The sequence below is a fragment of the Mesoplodon densirostris genome, chromosome 5, assembly GCF_025265405.1.
Source record: "Mesoplodon densirostris isolate mMesDen1 chromosome 5, mMesDen1 primary haplotype, whole genome shotgun sequence".
Classification (NCBI taxonomy): domain Eukaryota; kingdom Metazoa; phylum Chordata; class Mammalia; order Artiodactyla; family Ziphiidae; genus Mesoplodon; species Mesoplodon densirostris.
In genome coordinates this window covers 138,968,425-138,995,927 of record NC_082665.1, presented here as the reverse complement: position 1 = coordinate 138,995,927, position 27,503 = coordinate 138,968,425, and the positions used below count along the sequence as shown (strand labels likewise).

Below are 27,503 nucleotides of genomic sequence, written 5' to 3'. Positions count from 1 at the left end.
ATGAGGTTCATCCTGCCTCTGGTTTGATCGCTGTCACCCTTGCAATTGCTCCTGTCGCTTTGACAGGTGAATCTTGCCGCCCTGCGTTCCAGACTCCATGTGGGAAGAGGATTATGAAACGCTTCTTTACAGTTTACCGGTTTCATCTTTTGTATTCTTAAAGGGAGAAGGTGCTACAGGTGGAGCCCCAGGATGAAAAACAAGCAAACATCATAAAGGACTTGGCCAAAACCAACCAGGTAAAGCAAATAGAGGGTTTTTTTAAAATCTTTTCTTTCTGTTCCCTAAAACCTGCTTCTTTTGTCTTTTATTTTCAATGCCCACGGAGCTACCAAAGACAAAGAGAGGGGGAAGTGACAGGAGCTACTTGGATAATTCAGCCAGTTGCCAGTACTTCCCTTGTTTTTATTTATTTTTCCCCAAATTACCACTTCTGTTTTCCCACCCAAAAGCTTTGCAAACAACAGCTTTTTCTAGGTGAAAGTGTGAAACAGGGAGATGCTCCTGACACCTTTATCATGGCCTCTTCTCCCTCCCTGCTGGTAGTGCCTTGCCTGCTCCATTCTCCTCACTCCCACACTGATCTGTACCAGTGGCATAATTTCTGTCAAAATTACGATAACATCAAGGTACTGGTTACCTGATAACAGCAATGCACTGGTTGATAATATCAAGATGTGACCCTTTCCAAGAGCAGGTCCATTGTGAAAGAAAACTCTTGAAGTTAGATCCGTCTTTTAAAATCCAGTGGGCTAAAGTTATCCTTTTCTCAGTTATTCAGCTGCTCCTATGCACAAGACACACCGTGCCAGCCACCTTACGTACATCGTTTCAAATTCTCCATCAGACTTGCAATGTCAGTGTCCAAATGGAACTTGTTGAAAACAATAACTTAAGTTCAAAGACAGTAAATTAAATGACCAAGATGACATATCAAATTTAAAGCCAGAATGGAATCTGAGACCTAGTCAGATACCCCCTTATCTCCACATCAAATCAATCAAAAGTTCTTCCTGTACTGATTCCCAAACGGTTTTCACATCCATACTCTCCTCTTCATTCCTCTGTCACTGCCAAATTCACGTCTGCCCTACCTTTTACAGGGACGATTTCAATAGACAAGTACAGTTTGTCTCGTGTTCAGGGGTCTAGCCCTGCCTCCCACAAAGCCAAGTCCTCATGGCACCCTGCTTGCTCTCTAGCTGGACAACTGCATTCCTCCACTTGAAGCTTTTTACTGAGAGGCAGCCTACTCTGGAAAGAGCATGGTCTTCAGAGGTTCCAACCCCAGCTCTACCCTAGCTCTGTGTCCTTATACAAGTTACTTAACCTCTCTGGGACTCAATTTCCTCCTCTGTAAAGTGGGGATAACAATCACACGTACTTTCTAACGTTGTTGTAAAGACTAAATGAGCTAATATTTGGGTAATGCTCAGAAGTGGGCCTGGCCGTAGTAAGCACTGCAGAAGTATCTTCTGTTGGGATCAGGGTGCTATTCCAAGCACTTCATAATCTCCAACCTCTGCACTCCACCCTCTTTCTCACCCTTCAAGCACCATAAACACCAAAAGCTCGCCCACTTTGGCCCTACACACCTTTTCTCAGGAGGAAGGCACTTCCCTCTTTACTTGGCTCACTGCTATTTATTCTTCAAGACCCAGCTCAGGGGCTTCCCTGGTGGCGCAGTGGTTGAGAGTCCACCTGCCAATGCAGGGGACGTGGGTTCGTGCCCCGGTCCGGGAAGATCCCACATGCGGCTGGGCCCGTGAGCCATGGCCGCTGAGCCTGTGTGTCTGGAGCCTGTGCTCCGCTACGGGAGAGGCCACAACAGTGAGAGGCCCACGTACCGCAAAAAAAAAAAAAAAAAAAAAAAAAAGACCCAGCTCAGGCAGTATCTCCTGGAGGAAGTCCTTCTCTGTTCATCAACTCTCATGACCCAGTTCGGGTTGCCTGTCGTGCTCCTAGAACACGTGTGCTTGCCTCTGGCACTGGTCTGCGTGTTGGAAGTGCATATATGGCTCTGCCTCCCACACTGAACTTCTTGCTTCTCTTTTCTTAACCTCTACAACCCTGGCACCCAGCTCTGGGCCTGGTACTTAGTAAATGCTCATGAAGGTTCACTGAGCCCTAACTCTTGTACTACATTACCCTGTTGGAACAGAGAGATTGCTATTGTGATTAGAGGGCCCTACCTTTACATCCCACGTGACATCGCTCACATGTCTAATTCAGGCTGTAGCTTCCTGATCCAAATAAACCAATAAATATTGGTTGGTTCATTGCAGCCCCCTATTGGCACATAACTGATTGACCTAGAGGTAGAGAGGAAGTCAATCACAAAACAGCCAGGTAGATTTAGACACGCCCGCAAGCTTGGCATGATGGGTAGAAAGTGAGCACTTTCTCTACATTTCCAAGGTTGGGAAATTATACTTCGTTGGGTTTCACAATTGAGTATGATTTTGAAGAACACGAATTGGAATCTTCTTAAATTACTTTAATCTGAATGTTATCTTTATAGTCCCATTCACCAAATTTCTGAAAGTCTCAGCTAGAGGAAGATAAAGAGAAGGGAATCAGCCGTTGCTAAATGCCTGCGTGGCCCACATGTCACAGCTGTTTCACAATCTTCACAACACCCCCAATGGAGGACTGTTAGACCCTTTTTTAGGGGCGAGGACTGAAACTCAAAGAGTTTTAGTAATTTGCCCAAGGACATACTGCTAGAAAAATGACATGGCTAGAGATTATGCTTTCATTGGACACAAACCTTCTAGGAATTCCAGAGTTTACTGGGACATGTGGTTCTGAGGCCTGACTCAGGAGCAGGGGTGATGCCATATATTAATCCATATTCCCAATTAGAGACAGATGCTGTGGCTAAATCAGTTGTGAAACAACTCCAATTGGCCCCAAGATGGTAGAAGCAAACAGATTAACCAAAAGCTGCTCATTCTTTTTGCAACTGTATATACTATGTCCTAAAAAAGTGATCAGTACAATAGTTATTTTCCCACTCCCTAATAGTCAACCGTTCTTAAATACATTTGCAAAAATCTCATAGGTTTATTAAGAGAAGAGTCCATACTTCAGTCACGTTAAACCTCAAATTCCTTTCACTGTGTATGACACATAGTCATTTCTTTTTTTTTTTTTTTTTTTTTTTTGTGGTATGCGGGCCTCTCACTGTTGTGGCCTCCCCCGTTGCGGAGCACAGGCTCCGGATGCGCAGGCTCCGGATGCGCAGGCCCAGCGGCCATGGCTCACGGGCCCAGCCGCTCCGCGGCATATGGGATCCTCCCAGACCGAGGCACGAACCCGTATCCCCTGCATCGGCAGGCGGACTCTCAACCACTGCGCCACCAGGGAGGCCCCATAGTCATTTCTTAATAAATATGTGTTGAGTGAGCAAATAAACAACTGCGACTAACACTGAACTCATCTGCACAGCTTGACTTCTGGTATCCAGACATCACCCACCATGTAGCTGCTAACATGACAGTAGATTTCAGAATTAGTGAAAAGGAATTCCAGTCCATTCAGGCTGCCTTGGATCCAAATAGAATGCACTATGAGTAAGTCCTATGCAAATATTCAAATGTGCTAGAGACTCAAAGTCTTGGAGTCTTGAAATTGAAAGGCAAGTGTAATTTTTAAATTGGGCCCCCCAAAATGAAAGCTCTATCTATGAGATAAAATTTATAGTTACTTCCAAACAGACCACGGAGGCCTGCTTATAAAAGTGATGAGCTCAAAGCTGGCCACTCAACGTCTATCTTACATTTGCTATGATCTGCAAGAACGACAGTTACGATATCTGCCATCTCTACAACTCAGCCCCTGGTAAGGACAGTGTGCACGTGATCAGGCATGGACGGTTTGGTCCCACTCGTCACCCCTGCCAGGTAATCAACCCAGAGCTCAGCACTACTGATGACTACCAGCACCACATTCTTGTATTTGAATTCTCCCGATACATAAGAGGAGACCCTAACAATGTTCATCCTTGAGTCAGAGATGTAGGAATGTAAAATACATAATAAATAAATAATTCTTTATGCAAGAAATTCTTCCTCAGAGAAAGCAAAAACAATGCAGTAAAATAAGGCAAATCTAAGAGCAGAGAATTCTCGAATGGCCAAAGATGCAGAAATGAGTCGCTGTGGTCCCACAGAGAAATAAAAGGAAATTGGAACTTAGCACTAACCATGGGTCATGGACACGCAGTCTGGGCCCTGGGGCAACAAATAAGCAGGGAGCCCAGAGATGAATATCACAAATCAATATACAATATAGAAAACAAAATGTGTTTTTATACTTTAAAGTATTTAGCAATTTGATGTACTGAGAGGTCCTGTACTCCCCCAGCCCTTGTCATTCCAGTAGTCCCCTTTATTAAGAAACCCCCCACTCAAAACTGCTAAACAGCAGTTCTTTCTTTTTGACTTGCTATTTCATGCCTCTGCTACCTAACTTGGTGCTGTAACTCAAAAGGCCTTCTACTTCTGGCTCAGACAAGATCCTATAATGTCATATTACAGAGCAGGATTTATTGCAGCTCATCATGACTTGATTGTATTTATTATATTGCTTCAATATTCCTAGTAAATATAAATACTATTGAAGTGAAGGAAACACATACATAGACAAGTAAACAAAAAATATTCCTGTCTATGGCTTAATGGCTTAAAGTCACAGGCTATTATGTGTGATTGTTTTTATCACTGTCTTTGTTTTTATTGTTGTTTCAAGAGGGCTGTAAAACAAATGTAGCAGTTAATATATGGGGAGAACATATTCAAAATTAACTTATACCAGCATTTAAACCTTTTAAATTAATATACTGATATATGTTGTTCTATGATTTTATAAATTGTACCATTAAAATTAGAAGTAGACAGTTTATAAATATACCTTCAAATCACAGAAATTAGTAGTGTGTTATGGACTGTATGCTTTTGCTAAGGTCGATATGATGTCTCGATTCTTTCATCTAAAAGAAATCAAGGGCCTCCCTGGTGGCGCAGTGGTTAAGAGTCCGCCTGCCGATGCAGGGGATACGGGTTCGTGCCCCGGTCTGGGAGGATCCCATATGCCGCGGAGCGGCTGGGCCCGTGAGCCATGGCTGCTGGGCCTGCGCATCCGGAGCCTGTGCTCCGCAACGGGAGAGGCCACAACAGTGAGAGGCCCGCATACCGCAAAAAAAAATAAAATAAAAAAAAATAAAAGAAATCAACCCTCTACCCTATATACTCCCTGGTGACCGTGTCTCTTGAATCACTTCACAGCCAGACTTCTCAAATGTGTGCCTCAATTATTACAATCTTCACTTTACTTCATTAATATAAACCTGACCCAGATTCCTATGATCAACTAATTCTTACAAGGTAAGTAGCCCAAGCTAAAATATATTTTAGTTGGCAAACTTCGTATAATTTTGTTTGAACAGCAGGGTAAAAATGAAGCAGTATGTTTCCTTAATATCCTGGTAATGTAGACAAGCAGCTAGTTGCTCTACACTGAGTGTCGACAGTGGAATAAATCACTGTCACAGAAGACACCCAGGCAGGGGGCTGCCATCTTTCCATTTTATCAGATAACTCACATCAGCCCTTTCTCCTCTTTGATCCTCTCCTAGCCTGGAACAATTCTGACTCAGACAGAGGTCTAAATCCAGATCTTCACGAGTAGTGTGGTTTTTCACTTTGTCTTATGCCAAATACTTCCTTGCTATCTACATCAAGAACCAAAGTGTTAAACTACCTATAAAAACCAGTTTTATCTAATTAGGAGATGATTTCTAGAAATTGATCCAAATTAGCCACAGTTGTGAGAAAGCCACATAACTAGATAGTTACCTTCCTCAGAAATATAAATATGTAAAGTGATCTGTGCAGACAAGAACTATTTAAAATCTTGTCTCCAAGTACTAATTATATAGATAATTTTATCTGCATATTAATTACATGTGTTACTTGGTGTCAGTCAGTAACAGAAGAAGGTTCTAAGAACAGAAACATCTGGCTGGACCCAGACACCGGTCAGAATAAAACCACATTAAGAGGCTGGCTTGACACAATGATTTACTAAGATACCCTTCATTAGACAGTGCATATAAACCACTACTTAGTTTAAAGCATCTGTGTGATATCTTTTTTAATTTTCAGAAAATTAAATTACCAAGACAGATTTTATTTTAAAGTAGCACATTTGCTCCCTTTCTTTCCCCTTACATTCTTACAAAATCACAAAAGGCCAAGCCTAAAAAACAAATAATATGTATATACTAACAAACCTGAACAGACTGGTTCAATAATGTCTAAAAGAATGCACATCCCTTGGACTGAGCCTTAAAGGACAGACACCATATTTAGAATCAGCAGTTGAAAACCCTAGTGTTTTTACTAATTTTTCTACCTTTTAGATATTCATATTTTAGATACATTTTAGATTATCTCTTCTTTGATCAAAAGTTAAAATTAGAAAATAAAGAGTTGTTAATGAAAGGTAATTCAGGAAACAACAACTAATATAATAGTAAAACTCAAATGATACAATTAAGTAAAATCTTATTAAGACCCACATAAGATTATGTGAGAAATGTGGAAGAGATCTATACCAAACTGATCATCAACACTTCATATTAATGTCTAATTACCTAATAATGTTCAGTCAGATACAAATCCATATTCCAAGTATATGCATGGTCCTATCAAATAAGTATTTCAATCAAATAAATCATTCTAGTGTTTCATCCTATTCATTTTTCCTTCTGCTCCACATTTTTATATATTCCTTACCCAAGAATAAAATGGGTATTGTTAATACCTGATACAAATGTCAAAGAGATGTTGGTCATGGTGGAAAGCAGAAGAGTGTGGTAGATAAGAATGTAGATTCTGGAGTGAAGGTGCCTGAATCTAGTCCCATTTAAGCCATGCATTAGGTATTTAACATTGACAGTGCATTTAACTTCTCTCCATCTCATTTTCTTCATCTTTAAAATGATGTTTCATAGGGGTTTCATGAAGATTGGCTGGGACCACATAATGTTCTTTGGCTGGTTCCTTTACTACTTTTATTAATGCAAAGTGGAGGAACGACCACTTATACGTGTGCTTACATGAGCATGTGCACACACATGCACACACACTGTGCAACAGGGGATAACTAGAGACTATCATCAGCTGCACCCTTTCCCTCTTACTGAATAAATTAGTGCCTTAAAGTTTATTATCCAACACAGAGGTATGCCTCAAATGTTGGCGGAAATCCATGTCGATAAGTGCCAAGTATGATACAAAGTAACCCAATTAGGGAGTTACTGGAGACAAATGAGATCCTGTAGAAACCTGAAATCATGCTTTTTGAGTAGACCCTATCCTGCAGGAATGTGGGCATGGGGCAAACGCAGTCCAGACCAGTTTATAAGACACCATAACAATGACTCTGCCTCCCTGAAACATCCTTCCCCACTACAGTTACACACACATACACACACACACACACACACGAAGCTCATGGCAGTCACGTATACTGGCACACAGTTCTCCATTCCTTCCTTTTTGTTAATGGAAGTACACTTGAGTACAATATTATATTCATTTCAGGTGGATACCATAGTGATTCAGTATTTTTATAGAAGACAATCCATTAAAAGTTACTATAAAATAATGGTTATAACTCCCTGTTCTGTACAATATATTCTTGCTGCTTATCTATTCTTATGTATAGTAGTTTGCATCTCTTAATCCCATACCCCTATCTTTTCCCTCTCCACATACCTCTCCCCACTATTTTGTTTTCTAAATCTGTGAGTCTGTTTCTATTTTGCTATATATATATATTTGCTTGCTTTATTTTTTTAGATTCCACAAATAAGTGATATCATACAGTATTTGTCTTTCTCTGTTTGACTTATTTCACTAAGCATAATATTCTCTAGGTCCATCCATGTTGCTGCAAGTGGCAGAATTTCATTCTTTTTTATGGCTGAGTAATATTCCATTGTATATGTATGTGTGTGTGTGTGTGTGTATGTATTTATACACAGAGACACACACACACACCCCACGTATTCTTTATCCATTTGTCTGTTGGTGGACACCTGGGTTGCTTCCATATCTTGGCTATTGTAAATAATGCTGCTATGAACATTCGGGTGCATGTATCTTTTCAAATTAGTGTTTTTGTTTCTTCTGGATATATACCCACGAGTGGAATTGCTGGATCATAAGGTAGTTTTATTTTCAGTTTTTTGAGGAACCTCCATACTGTTTTCCATAGTAAGTCTGCACCAATTTACATTCCCATCAACAGTGTACAAGGGTTTCCTTTCCTCCACATCCTCGCCAACATTTGTTATTTGTAGACTTTCTGATGATGGCCATTCTGACAAGTGTGAGGTGAGATCTCATTGTTTTGATTTGCATTTCTCTAATAACTAGCAATGTTGAGCATCTTTTTCATGTGCCTGTTAGCCATCCATATGTCTTCTTTGAAAAAATGTCTTTTCAGGTCTTCTGTCCAATTTCTGATTGGGTTTTTTTTTTTTATAGTTGAGTTGTATGAGCTGTTTATACGTTTTGGGTATTAACGCCCTGTCGGTCATATAATTTGCAAATATTTTCTCCCATTCAGTAGGTTGTCTTTTTGTTTTCTCGATGGTTTCTTTTGCTGTGCAAAAGGTTTTAAGTTTAATTAGGTCCCATTTGTTTATTTTTGCTTCTTTTACCTAAGGAGACAGATCCAAAAAAATATTGCTACAATTTATGTCAACGACTGTTCTTCCTATGTTCTCTTGTAGGATTTTTATGGTTTCAGGTCTTATATTTAGATCATTAATCCATTTTGAGTTTATTTTTGTATATAGAGTGAGGAAATGTTCTAACCTCACTATTTTAGATGTAGGTGTCCTGTTTTCCCAGCACCACTTATTGAAGAGACAAGAATGTCTTTCTCTATCATATATTCTTCCCTCCTTTGTCACAGATTAATGACCATAGGTACATATATTTATTCCTGGGGTCTGTATTCTGTTCTATTGATCTATGTGTCTGTTTTTGTGCCAGTACTCTACTGTTTTGATTACTGTAGCTTTGTTGTATAGTCTGAAGTCAGAGAGAGTGATACCTCCAGCTAACCGAATCCAACAATATATAAAAAGGATCATACACTATGATCAAGTGGGATTTATTCCAGGGATGCAAGGATGGTTCAATATTCACAAATCAATCAATATGATATACCACAGTAACAAAACGAAGGATAAAAAATCACATGATCATCTCAATAGATGCAGAAAAGGCATCTGACAAAATTCAACATCCATTCATGATAAAACCTCTCATCAAAGTGGGTATAAAGGGAATGTATCTCAACATAAAAGCCATTTATTACAAATCCAAGCTTGGGTTCAAGCTAGGTGAAAAGCTGAAAGCCCTTCCTCTAAATTGAGGAATAAGACACAGATGTCCACTCTTGCCACTTCTATTTAACATAGTACTGGAAGTCCTAGCCACAGCAATCAGACAAGAGTAAGAAATAAAAGTCATCCAAAGTGGAAGGGAAGAGGTAAAATTATCACTATTTGCAAATGACAAGATACTTTACATAGAAAACCCTAAAGTCTCTATCCAAAAACTATTAGAACTAACAAATGAATTCAACAAAGTTGCCGGATACAAGATTAACATGTAAAAATCTGTTGCTTTTCTATACACTAATAATGAACTATCAGAAAGAGAAAGTTAAAAAAAAATTCTGTTTAAAATCTCATCAAAAAGAATAAAATACCAGAGAATAAACTTAACCAAGGAGGTGAAAGACCTATATTATGAAAACTATAAAACACTGATGAAGGAAACTGAAGATGATACAAATCCCATGCTCTTGGATTAGAAGAATTAATATTGTTAAAATGGCTATACTACTCAAATCAATCTACAGATTTAATGCAATCCCTATCAAAATACCCATGACATTTTTCACAGAACTAGAACAAATAATCCTAAAATTTTTATGTACCCACAAAAGACCACATATTGCCAAAGCAATCTCCATTCCTTCTTTTTTACTCTCTAAAAGCAGCAGAAGGAGGGAGTCTTGAAATTGTCAACATAGGATTCATTTTGCCTCTTCTCTGAACTTACCAGCTCCCTGATCTTGGGACTCAGGCTTCCTGGAGAGCTGGTCAACTGGGCAAACCGTGCACAAGCCTCAGTAGACTAAGATCTGACAGCAATACCCAGGGACGTCACTCCTTGCGATGGAGGCACTGCTGTATATGGTTTAGCTAGAGTACTGAAGTCATACATCTCTAAGTTCAAATCCCAACTTCTGTATTTTAGTTATATCCATGTTGGAAATCTACCTAACCTCCATAAAAATGGGAGTTATAATGGTACCCAACTAAGAGTGTTGATGTAAAGATTAAGTGAAAAATGTATATAACATGCTGAACAGAGTACCTGGTACATAAGAAAGACTCAGTAAACAGCCATTTCTATCATTAAAGCCATATCTATCATTAAATCCTCAGGGATAATTAGTTATCCTTTCACCTATATTTAGGAACAATTTTTAACAAATTAAGCAAATCTTGGAGTGCTAAAATAATATTTGAGAGAAAGTAATTTGGTTTCATCTACTTAAACCTGGCTGCTGGTTAGTGGAAGAGCTCATGAAAATAACATCTGGCCATAGTTCTTAATTTCCAGCCTTAGGCTTAATTTCTAGTCCTTATCAGCAACAATCTGTTACCATTCTGATGTCTTCATGCAGCTGCATTTGTGGAAAGGTTGTATTTCAGCTCACACGATTTTCTTTTGCTGCTGTTATCACAAGAGCTAAATTGATACGTGTAAGTCTAAAAATATTCTTAGATACAAGCTTCCTGTGACTAATTAATACTGCCGTATGCTACAAATCAACCTCTGAGACCATAAAATCTCTCTTTTCCCTGGTTCCTCTACTTCTATTAATGCAGGTGGAGCAAAAGCCACATACCCTCTTTAGAGCTTAAGACAATTAATTATGTCTGTAGAGACAACCCAGAATATAACTTCCAAACTTCTCAGACTTCATGTGAGTTTTAGTGCAACATGCCCCACCTGATTCCAAATTTGTTGTCATAATTTTTTTCGCAGAAATCCCAGATTCATCCTAGGTCAAAAGCCAAGCATACAGTGAGTTAGATATAATATGCATAATGTGCTTGCCAGTGATGTTAATGGGAATCAATATTCATGAGCAGTACTTGGTCTCATGTGCTAAATAAACTCTAATTAAGAGTATACCTCATTTATGTTCTTCCTCTACACTCAGATCAGTCAATCAGCAAGAACAGCACAGCTCTAGATAAATGGGAAGACTGGAAGCCAGACACATGACAGATCTAAAAGACACGGTTACAGAATAAAGAAGAAACAAGGTAAACTTGATCTAAGATAGAAATGAAGGAAGAGAAAATTTCTGCAAATGAAAGGTAACTGTTTTTCTTTCTCCGGTAAATGTGTATTTTATCATTCCCCCTGTCAAACAGAATCTTGATTCACGATGTACAAGAAGAGGTTGAGAAACAGTTTGATGTCAAAGAAGATATCCCAGGTAGGCACAGCTATGCAAAATACAATAACTGGGACAGGGTATAATATAAAATGCCTGCACTTCCAAAAAGAAAAACCTCACCCTCAACATTTGTTGTCTTTTAGTTTTCTTTTATTCTAATCTCTCAAAATTGTTTTTGTTCTTAAGACTGTTGCTTGGACTGAAAGAACGGTACATAAGCATCCTAAAATGGTCTCTCGAATTAAAATTGGAACTACTGTTGAAGATAATCCACTGTATGTTCTCAAGGTAAAAGTAATTTAAGAACTACAGATTCTTACTATTGTTGAAAAATATGAATGTAAGAGTTACTTTGTGACACAACTAGTTAATCTTTAGACAATAAAAAGTCTTATTTCTTTGAAGAACATATAAGCTCTAGACATCCATTCAAGAATAGAAGTGCCAGGTGGTTTTAGGTAGAACCAAGAAAGTCCCTGAATAAACCACCTGACAGACACAGTGGACAAAGCCAGACAAGTTTCTTACCCCATATCTTTATAATAAGAGTTTATGATGTCCCTGGTGTATAAAACAGTTTTCCATCCATTAAAATTCAGTGAAACTGATGACTAAATGCCAGCAAGAAAATAAATTTAAGAATCATATAATCATAGGATCCCAGTACAGTAAGTGAGGCATTTCAACTCTGTGTTGATAGGGAATCCCCTTCTATGACCGAGCTGACAATTGCCATTCAGCTGCTGCTGGATTTTTGTACATCCAAAGACATTGCTCCCTAAAGCATCCCCTTAATAACTGAGAAGCCCTTCCTTACCCCAATTTCCCATCCATTCATGCTCTCCAACCACTCAAAACAAATCTAAATTCTCTAAAATGACAGTTCTTCAAATATCCAGCCACTATCCCTCCTCCCTGCTGCAAACACAACTACAAAATCTTTTCCATTCCAGGCTAAACATCATGTTTATGAAGTAAGAAAAACAAAAGGAAATGGCAGAAACAGAAGCAACTTTATAATCTTTTTCTCAGGCCAAAGGATGTTAGCAATAAAATAAGAAAAACAATAGACTGTGATTTTTTTAAACCCTAAAAGCAACTCTGACACTAAGAAAATTTTTTGAAAAATATACTATAAAATAGATTATGAATTATGTATTTTAAGGATACATGCCATGGTCCTCCCTGAGAAAAATATGTGCATACACAGTTACTCATTCAACAGAAGACAGGTGAAAGAATTGCTCTGATACTATGAATGAGTATTTGGACAACAAGAGATCAGTGTGTAAGTTCATGTAAAATAGTATATCAAATTTATTTTTTAAAAGATTGGGGAAAAGGATGAAAGAAGAAAGGCTATTTTTATGGATTGTGGCATTCCTGCACGAGAATGGATCTCCCCAGCATTCTGCCCGTGGTTTGTCTATCAGGTAAATCAATTGGAACATTCACACAGTTCTCCTTTGATTGTCAAGTCTCCATCACTTCACTGAGTGGCAACACCCCTTTACAAATGAGTGCAGTTCCTCTTAACAAGAAGAGCCCACATTTGGTGCTGTCAGGAAATAAACGCTCTGGATTTTACTCATCGTTGAGGTTTTTATAAAACTGACACCTTCCTTTAAACTTCTTGAACTCCAGCTGACAGTTTATAAAACTAAAAAACAATTTTTGGCTACAATATGGTTTTTCCTATAGTTAAGTATGGGAAATCTGAAACTATCTTTATATTACAACCTACAAACTTGGCCTTTCTTCAGTGAGTTCAAAGCACAGAACATTAGTTCCTGTTTAGATATTGAATTGGCTATGCACACATTTGGAGTTTTCATACTTAAATTTCCTTTCCAAGTGAAAAATGACTCACTTTTTAAAAAAAGTAAATCCAGTTTATAAGTTTGTTGTTCTTCTCACTCTATTTCTATTGTATTCTGACTCCTACTATCTTTTAACTTTCTCTTCTCTGCCAGCTTTTGCATACATCATGCCACTGGAATATGACATCACAACTGCTTTCAGGGCAAGGATATTTTTCACTAGGAATGAATCTGCCAGTAGAACTCATTTATCCCTGCAGTTGTTTTAGTTCTTCCAGCTGAGGGCCGAGAGCTCAGCTTACTTAAGTAATAAGCTCGCATACTTAAGCCATAAAGGAACACACAAGATAGGGCTACAAGAAATATCTTGGCTCCAGTACAGATATACCTGGAAGAGATTTTCCAAGAATAATGAGAGATTTTAGGTAGCCATAGAAAGTCCAGATAATTAGAGAAATTTCCATCTGATGTGAGAAAACAAGTTGATTGGTCAATCTAAATGCTCTAATTTTTTTATTAACAAAGTGTTTTTTCTTTAATCCTACTTATAATTAATTCATGAATCCTCCCCAATATTTACATATTCCTATGCTTACAAATTCAATATATATTTACTGAAAGATGTGAGGAAAAGAATCTATTTAAAACAAGTTGCACTGCTAATTTTTCACTTGGCCTCTATTCTTTCCATGAAACGTATCTTGCATGCTACATTTGGAATGCTACAAGTCTTGATAATTAAATGATCCTTTTTTTTTTTTTTTTTTTTTTTTTTTTTGCGGTACGTGGACCTCTCACTGTTGTGGCCTCTCCCGTTGCGGAGCACAGGCTCCGGACGCACAGGCTCAGCGGCCATGGCTCACGGGCCCAGCCGCTCCACGGCATGTGGGATCTTCCCGGACCGGGGCACGAACCCGTGTCCCCTGCATCGGCAGGTGGACTCAACCACTGAGCCACCAGGGAAGCCCTAAATGATCCTTTAAAGAATATTTAGTTCAATTAATTTCACTAGTCTGAATAAGTGTCATTTTTTTCTGTCATCTATATGGGTTATTTATCTTTATGCAGTTAGGGGAAATACGTTTGAAATCATGTGACCTTGGGCAAATGGACTTAAGGAGTGGTTGTCATTACAATCATAACCACAGCTTTCCACATGGTAGCTAAACTTTATACCAATAGCTTAATTATTTCCTACCCCTACAGGCAACCAAAACTTATGGTAAAAACAAAATTATGACCAAACTCCTGGACCGAATGAATTTTTATGTTCTTCCTGTGTTCAATGTTGATGGATATATTTAGTCATGGAGATAGGTACTGCTCTGTAGTCTCCTGTTTGCATTTAGGTAATATATTATTTACTGACTTTCATGCACATTGAGTGTTATGCATTAAGTTTAAGGTTTGGTTAATCAATTCCAGTTCAGTAAAGTATATTTTTAAAAACTCAGTTTCAACTAAGGAAAGCATGATTTCCTGGTTATGCAGGAGTTCTTAAAATAATATGAAATTTCTGCTGCTGAAGCTAGTAATGCAGAAAAATGAAATAAAGCACTAATTATAAAGGAAATGTATATTATACAATATGGCAAAAGTATTTCTAGCTAAGAATAAAAGTCATTTAGAGACATTCTGAACATAATGACTTCAAAACAAAATCACTGTATTCCATCAATTTGGGACAGAATCTGCAGTGGAATAATTGTATCAAAAAATAAATAAAAGAGTGACACAGATATCTGTCTTTTAAGAGAATTCTTTATACCCTGCTGTTGCTAAATAAGATTTTGAGATTTCAGACAGATACTATCACAAAAAGTTATTTTCTGAAAATTATGCTCCAACAATCACAATTTGACCTGTATTATATCTGAATCTATAAATGGTGAAAGATGTAATGAAGCTAAAATTCAAATTATAGGTAATTTCAGAACAACATTGATCATTTTTTAATACTCAGAACGAATCAACAGTTTTTAAAACTAACTGAATTTTTTATCAAGGCCTTAGACTATTAATATAAAAAACGATTCTGAAAATATTACAAGTTATAAGAAAAATTTTTTTTTCTTTATATAATGGGTCTCAGGTTAACTAGATAAATTTCAAATACAGCTGTAGACACCTGCAGGGAGAATCTGAAATGATCAAATTGAAAAATGCTAACTGAGCTTGTGTACACACTTCCATCATTCAACACTGCAGGACCGCATGTGGAGAAAAAATCGTTCCAAGAACCAACGTTCCGAATGCATTGGAACTGACCTCAACAGGAACTTTAATGTCTCATGGAACTGTGAGTAGCAGACAAGATCTCAAGGGAAATAGCTCTAAAGAGTGTTTAGACACCGAATTTAGTTAAACCACCTACTTATTCAGTAAAGATAGGTATTCCCTAAGTGTTAATTTTCTAATCTAAAAAATGAAAGATAACATCACTACCATAGAAGTATTATGAATGTTTTGTTGAATGGGTGGAAGTAGGAGGTAGGACTGTTTATCAAACAATCTCTTACTTAATATATCTAGCTTGCTAAAAATCAGGCACAATCCAGAAATTCTGATAATCTGAACAGATATCTCAGGTCCCTCCTCTTCCTGATCTGATAAAATTTGAGAAATACCAGTGGTTAGAACCAACATATAGGTAGTTCTTCAGATGTGTAGTGAAAAGAAACATCTGGGGCAAAGAAAGTGAAAAGGTTGCAGGGAAAAGCAATGATAAGCAGAGACCTGCTACATCAGATGATGCTGCAGCTGCTACACAAATATTACTTTATCATTACATACATTCAAAGAGAAATTGCCACTATCCCAATTCATAAATTTTCTTCTTTATCTAACTTTGTTGAAAATACCACCTCAGCATCTAATTCTATTCTACCATAATGAATATGATAATAGCACATATCCCTAAGTGAAAGCTGCCTACTGAAATAGGTTAAAGAAACTCAGGCTCAGAGAAGGTAATTTACAGCAGTCTCCAATGAGTTGGAGCTGAGGCTGAATTGGAACTGACTCCAGGCCCTGGGCTGCTTCTGATGCATTATTCCTGTGACCCTGGGAAACGGAGGGAAAATAAACAAGGCTAAGAATAAGAATATTCAAGTGGGCTAAGTCTGTTATACTCTTGAGTTATGCATACAAAGTTAGTCTGCAGGGACACTGAGGCAGCCCTGTAAACCTGGGAGACTAAAATGTTAAAAATATTTTGTGAATCCCTGTCAAAAGAAGTAAGGGCTGTACTGATGGGGGGCAGATTCTGATCTCATCTCTCCATGTCCTCTGCAGCTTTCCCTCACACCAAGGTCCCATGTCAGGAGATCTATCGGGGCCCTGCACCAGAGTCTGAGAAAGAGACCAAAGCTGTCACTGACTTCATTCGAAGCCACCGAAAATCAATCAAGGCTTACCTTACCTTCCATCCCTACTCCCAGAAGCTATTGTTTCCCTACGGATATATATCAGAACTGCCACCTAACCACGAGGAACTGGTATGTAGGAAAAGCCTGTGGTTTATGCACTGACACCACCATTGACTTTCAGTCTGTTCATCATTAACAACTTGGGTTATCTTGAAAAAAATTCACATTTGAATACCAAAGAAGAGAACTAATGAAGTCTACCTTAGAGTTAAAACCATAACCTTAGGTTAATTTTTCATGTGATAAAAGTACACAGGTAAGGGCCTCCCTGGTGGCGCAGTGGTTGAGAGTCCGCCTGCCGATGCAGGGGATACGGGTTCGTGCCCCGGTCTGGGAGGATCCCATATGCCGCGGAGCGGCTGGGCCCGTGAGCCATGGCCGCTGGGCCTGCGCATCCGGAGCCTGCGCATCCGGAGCCTGTGCTCCGCAACGGGGGAGGCCACAACAGTGAGAGGCCCGCATACCACAAAAAAAAAAAAAAAAAAAAAAAAAAAAAGTACACAGGTAACAGAATCTTTTGATATGATTCTAAGATAAAGCCAGTATGAAAAAAGGTCTAGGCTACCAGAGTAGAATTCCATTACTACAAAAATGTTGCCTAATTAAATATTTACCATGGGTCATAACATAAAACCATACACAGCAAAAGCCTAAGACAATAGCAAAGACATCTGCTATTCCTGTCACCGAGACACCAGATTTAAGGAGAGCAATTGTATTTTTATCCTCCTGATCAACTTGGAAATTACATTAATTCTTTTATGAACCAAGGAAAGAAATTTTGAATGATTGTGAAGCTTCTGCACTAAAAACATACTCTCTCCAAAAGTATGATCCACTAAGCATTCTTTTCCTTTCTGTGAAAACTAATTTAACCATGTTAGCTTTAAAAAAAAAAATTCTGCATATGAGGGATAAATATGTTTAATTGCTCTAGAAAAAATGAAAGCTGTGATTCAAATACTGCCTCACAAAATTTTTTTTTAATTTTTTAGAGGTTACAATTGCCTTTCTGACTTGAGTCAATTGTTTTCAGCATTCAATTCTGAGTGGGAGCAAAGATTTGAACCAGTCATTAAAAACTTCTGTTTATATACAACAAATATACAAGCAATATGTGGCCCATAGAGCCATTTATTTAATCAGTCTAATTGAGAATCTGAACCCATGAGTTTTATTAATATATACAAAGGTACAGCAATACAATTCAATCTACCCTTAGGAAAATGGTATTATGGATTAAAAAATACAAAACAAACCATTTTGAGTAAAGTTAAGTGTTCTTACACAGCAATGAAATTGATTAAGAAAAAAACTTACTTTTTGGTTATATACATTATACATGTGGACTAAATAAAATCTTCACTAGAGTACAAAAACGTTAGTGACTATACTCCATTAAAATGAATTCCAATCATCATTCCCATAGCACAAAACACTATTGTGTATTAAAGGTCATAAGCTGCCACTCAAGAAGAAAAACTCTAATTTAAACAGAGGTACTTTAAAAAGGAGTCAAGCACCTTTCTTCCCTTGGCATACTAAAATCATATGTGGAGACAGACATATGGTGGCGTGGAACCTATAAGACCAAGGAAGGAGGAACGTGGGAGAAACTGACTTTGAGAGAGACAAATATCTGAAGCCAAAAACAAATCTGAGAGGAAAAAGAAAGAATATGTTTTCTTAGAAGGAAGGTCAGAAGTCAAAAGGAAGAAAAGGAGGGAGGGAGAGAGGAAAGAAGAGTGACTATGAAGAAAGGTTCTGTAGAAACACGAGCTACGATATTACTGTACATAACTGATTACACATTTAGAAGGCCCCACGATGACAATATGTATATCGTACTGAAAATAAATTTCTCACTCAATCATTTATTTTATTTTGATCTTCAAATGCCAAATCACCAGTAAAATCGACTTTTTTTAATCTCCAGTGAATTAACGGCATTCATATGGTATCCGGTTATCCCACCCCTACTTCCCTTTCTCTCCAGGCCAAAGTTGCAAAGATTGGCACTAATGTCCTATCAACTCAGTAGTAAGGCACTCCACACCTGTGGTTCAACAGCATCAACCATTTGTACATTTTTCCTGTTATTTATTGTGTCACTTCCCCTAATTCTCTTTTGGAGACATTAAAGAAAGTTATAGAATTTGTAAGTTAGGATTAGAACATCTTGGAACTGCTAATTTAAACTTAGGTTTTAACAGGAGATTCTGAATTATACGTGAATCTAGGAGACAGATTCCACCCTTTTGGGGGGGGATAAGATTTTTCTAGAAACAAATTATACTGAACTTTTACAAGGCTACAAAGTCAACAGAAGTAATTACATCAAGACAAATTTACAGTTTAATTCTTTCATCATCCTATTCTCTACCACCACTACCACCACCATTTTATCCTCACAGGAAATAACAAGAATTAACTGGGGCAGAGTCAATTCTTTTTTTTTTTAACCATTTAACTCTGGCTGGACTCTTTCTTCCTTGGCCTTGTCCCTATGAAAGCACAGTCTTTTCCCTAGCTCCTAGGGGGAAAACGGGTAGGCCAACAGTTTCAGCCACTCTGCTCGTGTAAAGCCAGTCTCCTGTCCCTCTCACCAGCCCCTTCCTACTTTGTTCAACCGAAATCTATATGGTGGATTAAGAAAGGAGGTCACAAGGTCCTAGTTCTGCTGCTTTTGCTTTAGTGTCTCAGCACCACTTCTTAATCTTCACTATGTTTAAACTTTCTTTGTCTTTACATTTTTAAATTATTGACATAGATTTCTTACAAGTCAGGCACTGTGCTCAGCCCTTGATCTTCACAATCTCAGTTACTCCTCACAATGTTCGATGAGGTGTGCAGTACTTGCAACTAGCTTAACTGGGATTCAATCCCAGGTTTTAACAAAACCGAGGTCCGTGATCTTGACCACTGTGCATACTGCTTTCCCATTTGGTTTTTGCAGCTAAAATAACTAGCGATTTCTATTTTCAAGCAATAGAAAGAAATTCATTTAGTTTTCACCAAAGACCATTAATTCAGACCCTGGGGAGTGAGACTCTTTCTCCTCAGATCCCACTGATCTTAGTTTGGAAATTCTTTAGTAAAACTCGCCTTTCCTCCAAACTATTTCCAAGTTTAAGTTCTTAGGGCCAAACTTTACAGGAAATTCCAATGAAACTGCTCACAAAACCTTAACTTCCTAACAAAATTTAATTCCTCAAATGCAAGGATTACACTTCAGATTTCCTCTCAGATCATACAATATCTGGTATGGGGCAGGGAACAATAACAGAATTAATTCTCATAAACTTGGTCAAAGAAAATGGTGTCCTGACTTGTCCAAAAGGTGTGAATGTGGATTGAAACCACAACAAAATTAGACTTGATTTAGCCTGTATCACTCTCTAGAGCCAAGATATCCAACATTTTTAGCATGAAGACTGCTGTTTAACTTTTAAACATTTCATGGAACAACTCACCACCACCAAATACAGATGATTATTTCCATGATACTTTTAGAATGTGTGGATTGAAAAAATAAATATGTGCATCTGTGGATTCCACGCAATAACTCTACCTGGCCATACCTCATAAACCACTTCCCTAATCCAAGCTGAAAGAATAAACTGTAACTAGAAGTCTACACCCTCAACAATTGCTATGGAATTTGAAAATGCTTTAGTCATCACAAACAACTTCTAGAGCCTATTTACTGGAGGTTCCTTTGGTGGAATTAGAAAAATGACTTAAAAAAACCGACAAGTTCCATTCCCAGAGAACATTCATCAGCAATCACGTATCAACCAGTTGTGTGCTTTAAAGGGCAGAAGAGAAAGTACAGTGACACAGCCGATCACCAGCATCCAGATAGATCTGCTGCAACACAGCCAGGCCAGGGATTCATTACACATACAAGTGGATGACAACAAGATTTCAAAACAGATGATATACCCAGCTACATAAGTGGACAAAAGTAAGCAAAGTAAAGGACCAAAGGAGAGACTAGAACACCAGTTTAAAATGGCAGCCTACTTAGTGGATATTGAGAAAGAGCAGGGCCAGATAAGCCACCCAGATATGATGTAAGAGGAATTCCTACATCATAAGGAGAAAAAACACACAGATCTTCTTGGCAGCAAAGAACAAAGCGTTCCAAACAGGAGAAAACTTTGCAAATGGCAGCTAGGGCATCAAAGGATTATTACTCTCACTTTCTATATATAAATAAATATACATATATTTATATATATATACACACACACATGCACACATGTATATACATGATGTATATTTGCATATATATGCAAATTATGAGCATATTAGCGCTATGCATTTGCATTGAATCACAATCATTTAATAAGCAAGAATTTATGGAGCACCCACCTAATAGCCCAGTGCTTGGAGCTTTGAGAGATAGGTGAAAAGAATGAAGACACAATGACTACTTTCAAAGAGTTACATTCTAACTGGGAGGAGGAGATCACCAAAGATAACATAGTTCCATGCTATCATGTGTCACTTTCAATATGGGAGGATAAAGAGGAATTACTATTCTATACAACTGTGTAGTAGTATTTTTAACTCTTTTATTTTATTTTATTATAAGTTTTTTTAAAGCAATTCAGATTTAGAAAGAATTGCCTCTTCCACATGGGGCTACAGCAGCTTGATAGACGTTCAAAACTTTTAGGAGTGACTGCTTTAATAAAGCACCTGATTAAATGTTAATCAAACATTCACAAGAAGCAGGCAGTAACAAAGCACTTGGTAAGACAATAGGAGCACCCCACAATTAAAGTTTAGTCATTCCGATATCCTAATTGTCATTTAACAAGTTCCAGGACTTGGGGGAAGCATCTAACATTTACCAGTATTTTTCTCTCTTTGATTTGATGGAGACAGAAGAAAAGGACTGAGAGAGCATTTTTAAAACCCAAATTGTGGAGAGATCTCTGACCTCCAGAAAAATATGTTTACACTTTGAACCTAATAAACAAATAAGTTAAAACCATAAAATTTGAAACCAGGAGGAAACCTAGGAAATGATCTAATTCATGGTTCTCAAGTCTGACGTCCAATTAGCATTATCTGAGGAGCTTTTAAAATACGCAGATGATCAGGTCTTATCCCCAGAGATTCAGATTCCATTAGTCCCTGGTGGGGCCCAGGCACTTGAATTTTTTTAAGTGGTCAAAGTGATTCTAAGATGAAACAAGGGTTGAGAACCACTGATATAAGCTAAATCCCTCATTTACAGACTATGAAATTGAGATACAGAAAGATTTCATCACTTAGGGGCAGAACAGGGTCAAAAATCAGCATTCCAGACCAGAGACAAATTGTATACCAACTATTTTGCCACGAAGCAGCAATATTTAGATGGCACAAAAATTGATATTGAAAGATTGTGAAATGCTTATATTTGCATATTTACAGCACAGCCAATCCTTTACCATCTTAGAAATAACTGAAGATAGTTCCTAGTTAGCAAGAATAGTTCACTGAATTGATAGGAATCAAGTAGCTTGTATCATTAATATCATCCATCTATGAGTCACACAATGAATTAAAAAGTTAATTTCAAAGTGCCTTTCTTGTTGCCTTCCCCACACATCAAAATCGCTAGCGCTGCTCTTGTTTCTCAACTTTGTACTGTTTTCTATACTCTTTACTACTCTACATTTTGAAAAGGAGAAAATCAAGACCCCGAATTTGTAGCTCAACACCCACTATCTATCCACTATGATATTCAAGCTGAAATTATACTAAGGGCAACAGAAGTGCAAAGTAAATATTTCAGTTCATGCCCATGCATCTCTAGCTTCAGCTCTTGCTTCAAATAGAATTTCCACTCTTGTTGACATAAAAGTGCGTGTTATTATGCTTAACGCCTATCAATCGTACTTTTTAAAAACATAGAATTTAAGTCACCAGTGTCACTTTACGTAGATTTCTTTGGGGTGAAACAAGAGTGTTAGTTCAGTTCAGGTTTATCTTGACTTGTTTTGACTGTATTACAGTCAGTTCCTTGCACTTAATGTGCATTGAAAGGAGTAGGAAATTTTTTTCTTATTGTCAACATTTTAAGAAAATGTTAACAACAAAAAAAATTATCTTGTAGAACTCAATTAAGACTTTTTATTGAGAGGACTATAGATTGACATATGGTAGGTAGTACAGTACAATGGTTAGTCACGCAAACTCTGCAGACATGCAGCTTGGGTTTGATTCCTGACTCAACCACTTACTAGCTATGTATCTTTTTTTTTAATTGATGTGTAGTTGATTTACAATATTATATTAGTTTCAGGTGTACAACATAGTGATTCAGTATTTTTGCAGATTATAGTTTATTTTAGGTTATTATTAGATAATGGCAGGCTTCCCTGGTGGCGCAGTGGTTGAGAGTCCGCCTGCCGATGCAGGGGACACGGGTTCGTGCCCCGGTCCAGGAAGATCTCACATGCCGCGGAGCGGCTGGGCCCGTGAGCCATGGCCTCTGAGCCTGCGCATCCGGAGCCTGTGCTCTGCAACGGGAGAGGCCACAACAGTGAGAGGCCCGCGTACCGCAAAAAAAAAAGAAATGCAAGGTATCAAAAGGAAGCAAATGGAAATTATAGAACTGAAAAACACAGTAACTTAAATTTTAAAAACTCACTGGAGAGGATCAATAGCAGAATGAATAAGATGGAGGGAAGAATCAGTTACCTTGAAGACAGAACAATAGAACTTACCAGTCTGAAGAGAGAAAACAAATTGAAAAAAATATATAAACAAAGCCTAAGGGACCTGTGGCATAATCACAAATGATCAAACATTCATATCATCAAAGTCTCAGAAGGAGAGGAGAAAGAGAATAGTGATGGAAAAAAATATTTGAAGAAACAAAGACTGAAATTTCCCAAATTTCCTAAAGACATAAACCAACATATTCAAGAAACCAAGTGAACCACAAACAGAATAAGTTCAAAGAAACTCACATCAAGCCACACCATGATTAAAGTTCCGAAAACTAAAGTCAAAGTAAAAACTCTTGAAAGCAACGAGAGAGAAACAATCTAGAAGGGGCAAAACAATTCAAATGACAGCAGATTTCTCATTTGAAAACGTGGAAGGCCAAAAGGAAGGGATAACATTTTTCAAGGGCTAAAAGAACTATCAATCATTAATTCTATATTCAGCAAAAAATATCCTTCAGAAATGAAGAGGAAATAAAGATATTCTCAGACAAAGGAAAACTAAGAGAATTTGTCACCTACCTACAGACCTACCCTTTAAAGATGGATAAGGAAAGCTCTCCAAATAAGAAAGAAATGGTAACAGAGGCTTGAAACTGTGGAAAGGAAGGAAAAACAATAGATTAGGGAATGAATGAATGAATAATGAATGGATGGGTGGATGAATGAAGGATAAATAGACTATCTTTCTCCTCATGATGATTGAATCAAAAAGTATAATTCCATCTGATGTGATATTTAACATATGTAGAGAAGTAATCAAGACAACTGTATTTTAAAAGTGGGAAGGGGAAAAAAATTGAAATGCAAGTAGGATTTCTATATCTTACTTGACATGATAAAACACTGATACCAGTAGACTGTGATAAGTCATGTATGTATATTTTAATACATAGAGCAACCACTAAGAAAACTTAACAAACTGATATACTCAAAAACATTATTATAAATAAATCAAAATGGAATCCTAAAAATGTTCATGTAACCAACAATAAGGCAATAAAAGAGAAATGGAGAAATGAAAAACAGAGGGAACAAACAAAAATCAAATAGTAAGATGGCAGATTTAAGGTATATCAATAATTTACCTAAATATATTAATTAAAAGACAGAGATTGGCAGAGTGGATTAAGAAAAATATGATTCAACAATACACTGGCTACAATAAACTCACTTCGTATTTAACACAGGTTGAAATTGAAAGGCTGGGAAAAAGATACACCATGCAAACATTAATCAAAGTAGGAGTGGCTATATTAAACATCAGATAAAGTAAATTTCAGAACAAAGAAATTTACCAGAAACAGGAACATTAATGATAAAAGGATCAACCCACCAAGAAGACATAATAATCCTGAATGTGTGCAAGCCAGTTTCACCTATGATGCTTCTGCCAATAATTTTCAAATCCATTTTCCCAGGCTCCTTCCTCCACGGCACAGTAAATCAGAGAAAGGTGGCAGCGACCCCTGGCTTTCATCAGCCTCCCCACCCTCCAAACTCACATTTCAACGCAGGACTGAGGCTTCACATATCCTTCTGCGTCAAACACTATGTATTTGGTAGGTGTTGTGCACAGGACTGAGGGGAAAAGGCACACAGAGACCAACTATTGCCTCAAGGACCCTGCACAAGCCCCACCCATGGAGTCCCCCCTGCCTTCTATCCCAGGACTGGACATGACTCTTCCATTCCGCCAAGGCTGGACATGTGACCGTACTCACCTGACTGCTCCAGCCCAGACAGCTCTGCAATGTTTGGCCGCCAGTCCCCAGAGCCCTAGCAGGAAGCACCCATCCCCTGCATGACTGATGCTAAACATCTTTTTTCTTCCTTCCTTTACCCTTTCTTTTCCCCATCACTACTCCCTCTGAGTTCCTGTTTCTGTTAATAACATGTGGATTTTTTCCAACTACCCAGATTGAAATCTCAATCATTTTCATCAAATTCTGTGACTCTTCCATTCCAACGTTTCTTCCATAGAGTCCCACCTATTCTCCCCCCAGTGTGGTGACTCTACACTAGTTCAGGCTGTCACTTCACAATACCTCCTAACTGGTCTCTCTCCAGCGCTGCCAAACAAAACATCTTTCCTTTTTTATTAGGTTGTCTGAGCTTTGCCCACAAACTCTTACTGATCCATTTTCCAGTCCAACTATATCTCACTGGTCCCTAAAAATGCCTCCATGCTTTATCCTTGTAGTTCACTGGCCAGAATGCTTTTCTTCAATCTCCATCTGGAAAAATACTAGCCTTTCTTCAAGGCTCTCCCCAAATACAACCTCCATCATGAAGGTGGTATTTGAGCAGGTATTGAGCATGAAACGCCATCCTCCTCACCAAGCATAATTGCTTTCTTCCTTTCAATCTTCACAAGATACTGTACCTTTCCTATGGTACTTTTATATTCTGCCCTATCTCTGTTAATTTGCATAGTTGACTTCTCTCCCAACTGTAAGTTCCAAAGACACCAGTAGCGTCTTCTTCATCTTTGTACCCTTGCACCACCCACCCTCCACAGTGCCAAGTAAAGTGCACTGCGCATGTTAAAGGTTTTAATAAATATTTGCTGAATAATTTGAAAGCCAACCCTGTCTCTCTCTACCAAAATATTCCTTCTCTCTTTCTTCATCACAGCTTTGAATTTTTATCTTTCAAACCTAAAATGTTTGTATCAAACTCATTACTTTCCCTAAAACATAAGTAATTTTATGTACAAAAAAATTAGTTTTTCAATTATGTAAATCAAAATATACATAAATGCTCTTACAGTATTTACATACACTGTATGTAAGGTATGTTGTATAAACCTTATGTGTATATAACCTCTAGATGTTTATATTCTCAGTCTTTTTAACAAATAACATTCTCAGTAAAATTTCATAAAAATTGACATGGAAAAGTTGGATTAGGGGATTAAATATATCCTTAAAATAATTGATTTAAACTTTCTTGGTCTTTTAACTATAAAATAGTTTATCCTAGCAACATGAAAGGAAAGAGACCTGAACTACTAGAAAGAATGTAATTTTGCATAGCTTGTATGTGTAGTTTTCCTTGGTGGGTTTTCAGTGACCAGTGACCCCTCCTCAGCTGGTCTCCTCAACTGCTTGCACTTGCTTTGACCACCTCCATCTACGACAATGTGCACCCAGAAGACAAACTCAATTTAGACTCAAAATGATCCAAGCAAAATGTAATTTCGAAAATGCAGCACACATTTAAAACGTGTGATGGATTCCAAAGCCATGATTATTTTTTACTTGACACTATACTATGCAGACCACTATTCCCAGTCATACTGAAATTAACTGTACATGAAATTTTTTATTGCTAATTTTACACCAGTGAATTTCCATTTCAAGAAAAACATTAACATTTGTTTCTAATTAAATATTTATTGCTTATGTTTTACAGACCCGACATCAGGTTCTTCTTTAGACTGGGCTTACAACGTGGGCATCAAACACACATTTGCCTTTGAGCTCCGAGATAAAGGCAAATTTGGTTTTCTCCGTCCAGGGTCTCAGATAAAGTCAACTTGTAAAGAGACCATGCTAGCTGTCAAGTTTATTGTCAAGTATATCCTCAAGCATACTTCCTAAAGAACTGCCCTCTGTTTGGAATAAGCAGTTAATTCTTCCCGTGCCTTTCACTAGAATGTCAATCTTTGCCTATCCCTAAGTGTGGTTTCCACATCACCTGAATAGGTCCTCTCTTGTTCACTTAAGTCCTATGTTATTTCTTTTTGCTTTTATTTACTCTCAATAGTATCTTAACAAATAGGCTTAGGTGAAAGTTTAACCAAGTTAAGTTAGAACCCAGCACAAAGTATTATTTTGAAAGGTGATATACAGTGGGTCACGGGAAGGAAATGAGAATCTTCACTTTCTCCAGAACCAGACTTTCACCATGTGGCTTCATCATTTCACGTGCCAATATAATAAAAATAAAAC

At 37.8% G+C, this 27,503-nt stretch overlaps 1 protein-coding gene across 1 annotated transcript; it reads left to right on the top strand.

The window, feature by feature from the left end:
- CPA3 (carboxypeptidase A3) lies at window positions 1-27,152 on the top strand. Its single transcript, XM_060098891.1, is given in 14 exon segments — window positions 1-16; window positions 19-51; window positions 54-66; window positions 164-239; window positions 3,451-3,575; window positions 11,543-11,645; window positions 11,755-11,856; window positions 12,900-13,001; window positions 14,595-14,705; window positions 15,597-15,687; window positions 16,683-16,885; window positions 18,813-18,853; window positions 25,127-25,302; window positions 26,965-27,152. Coding segments are annotated over 14 exon segments (1,380 nt in total).
- Window positions 27,153-27,503: the final 351 nt, after the last annotated feature.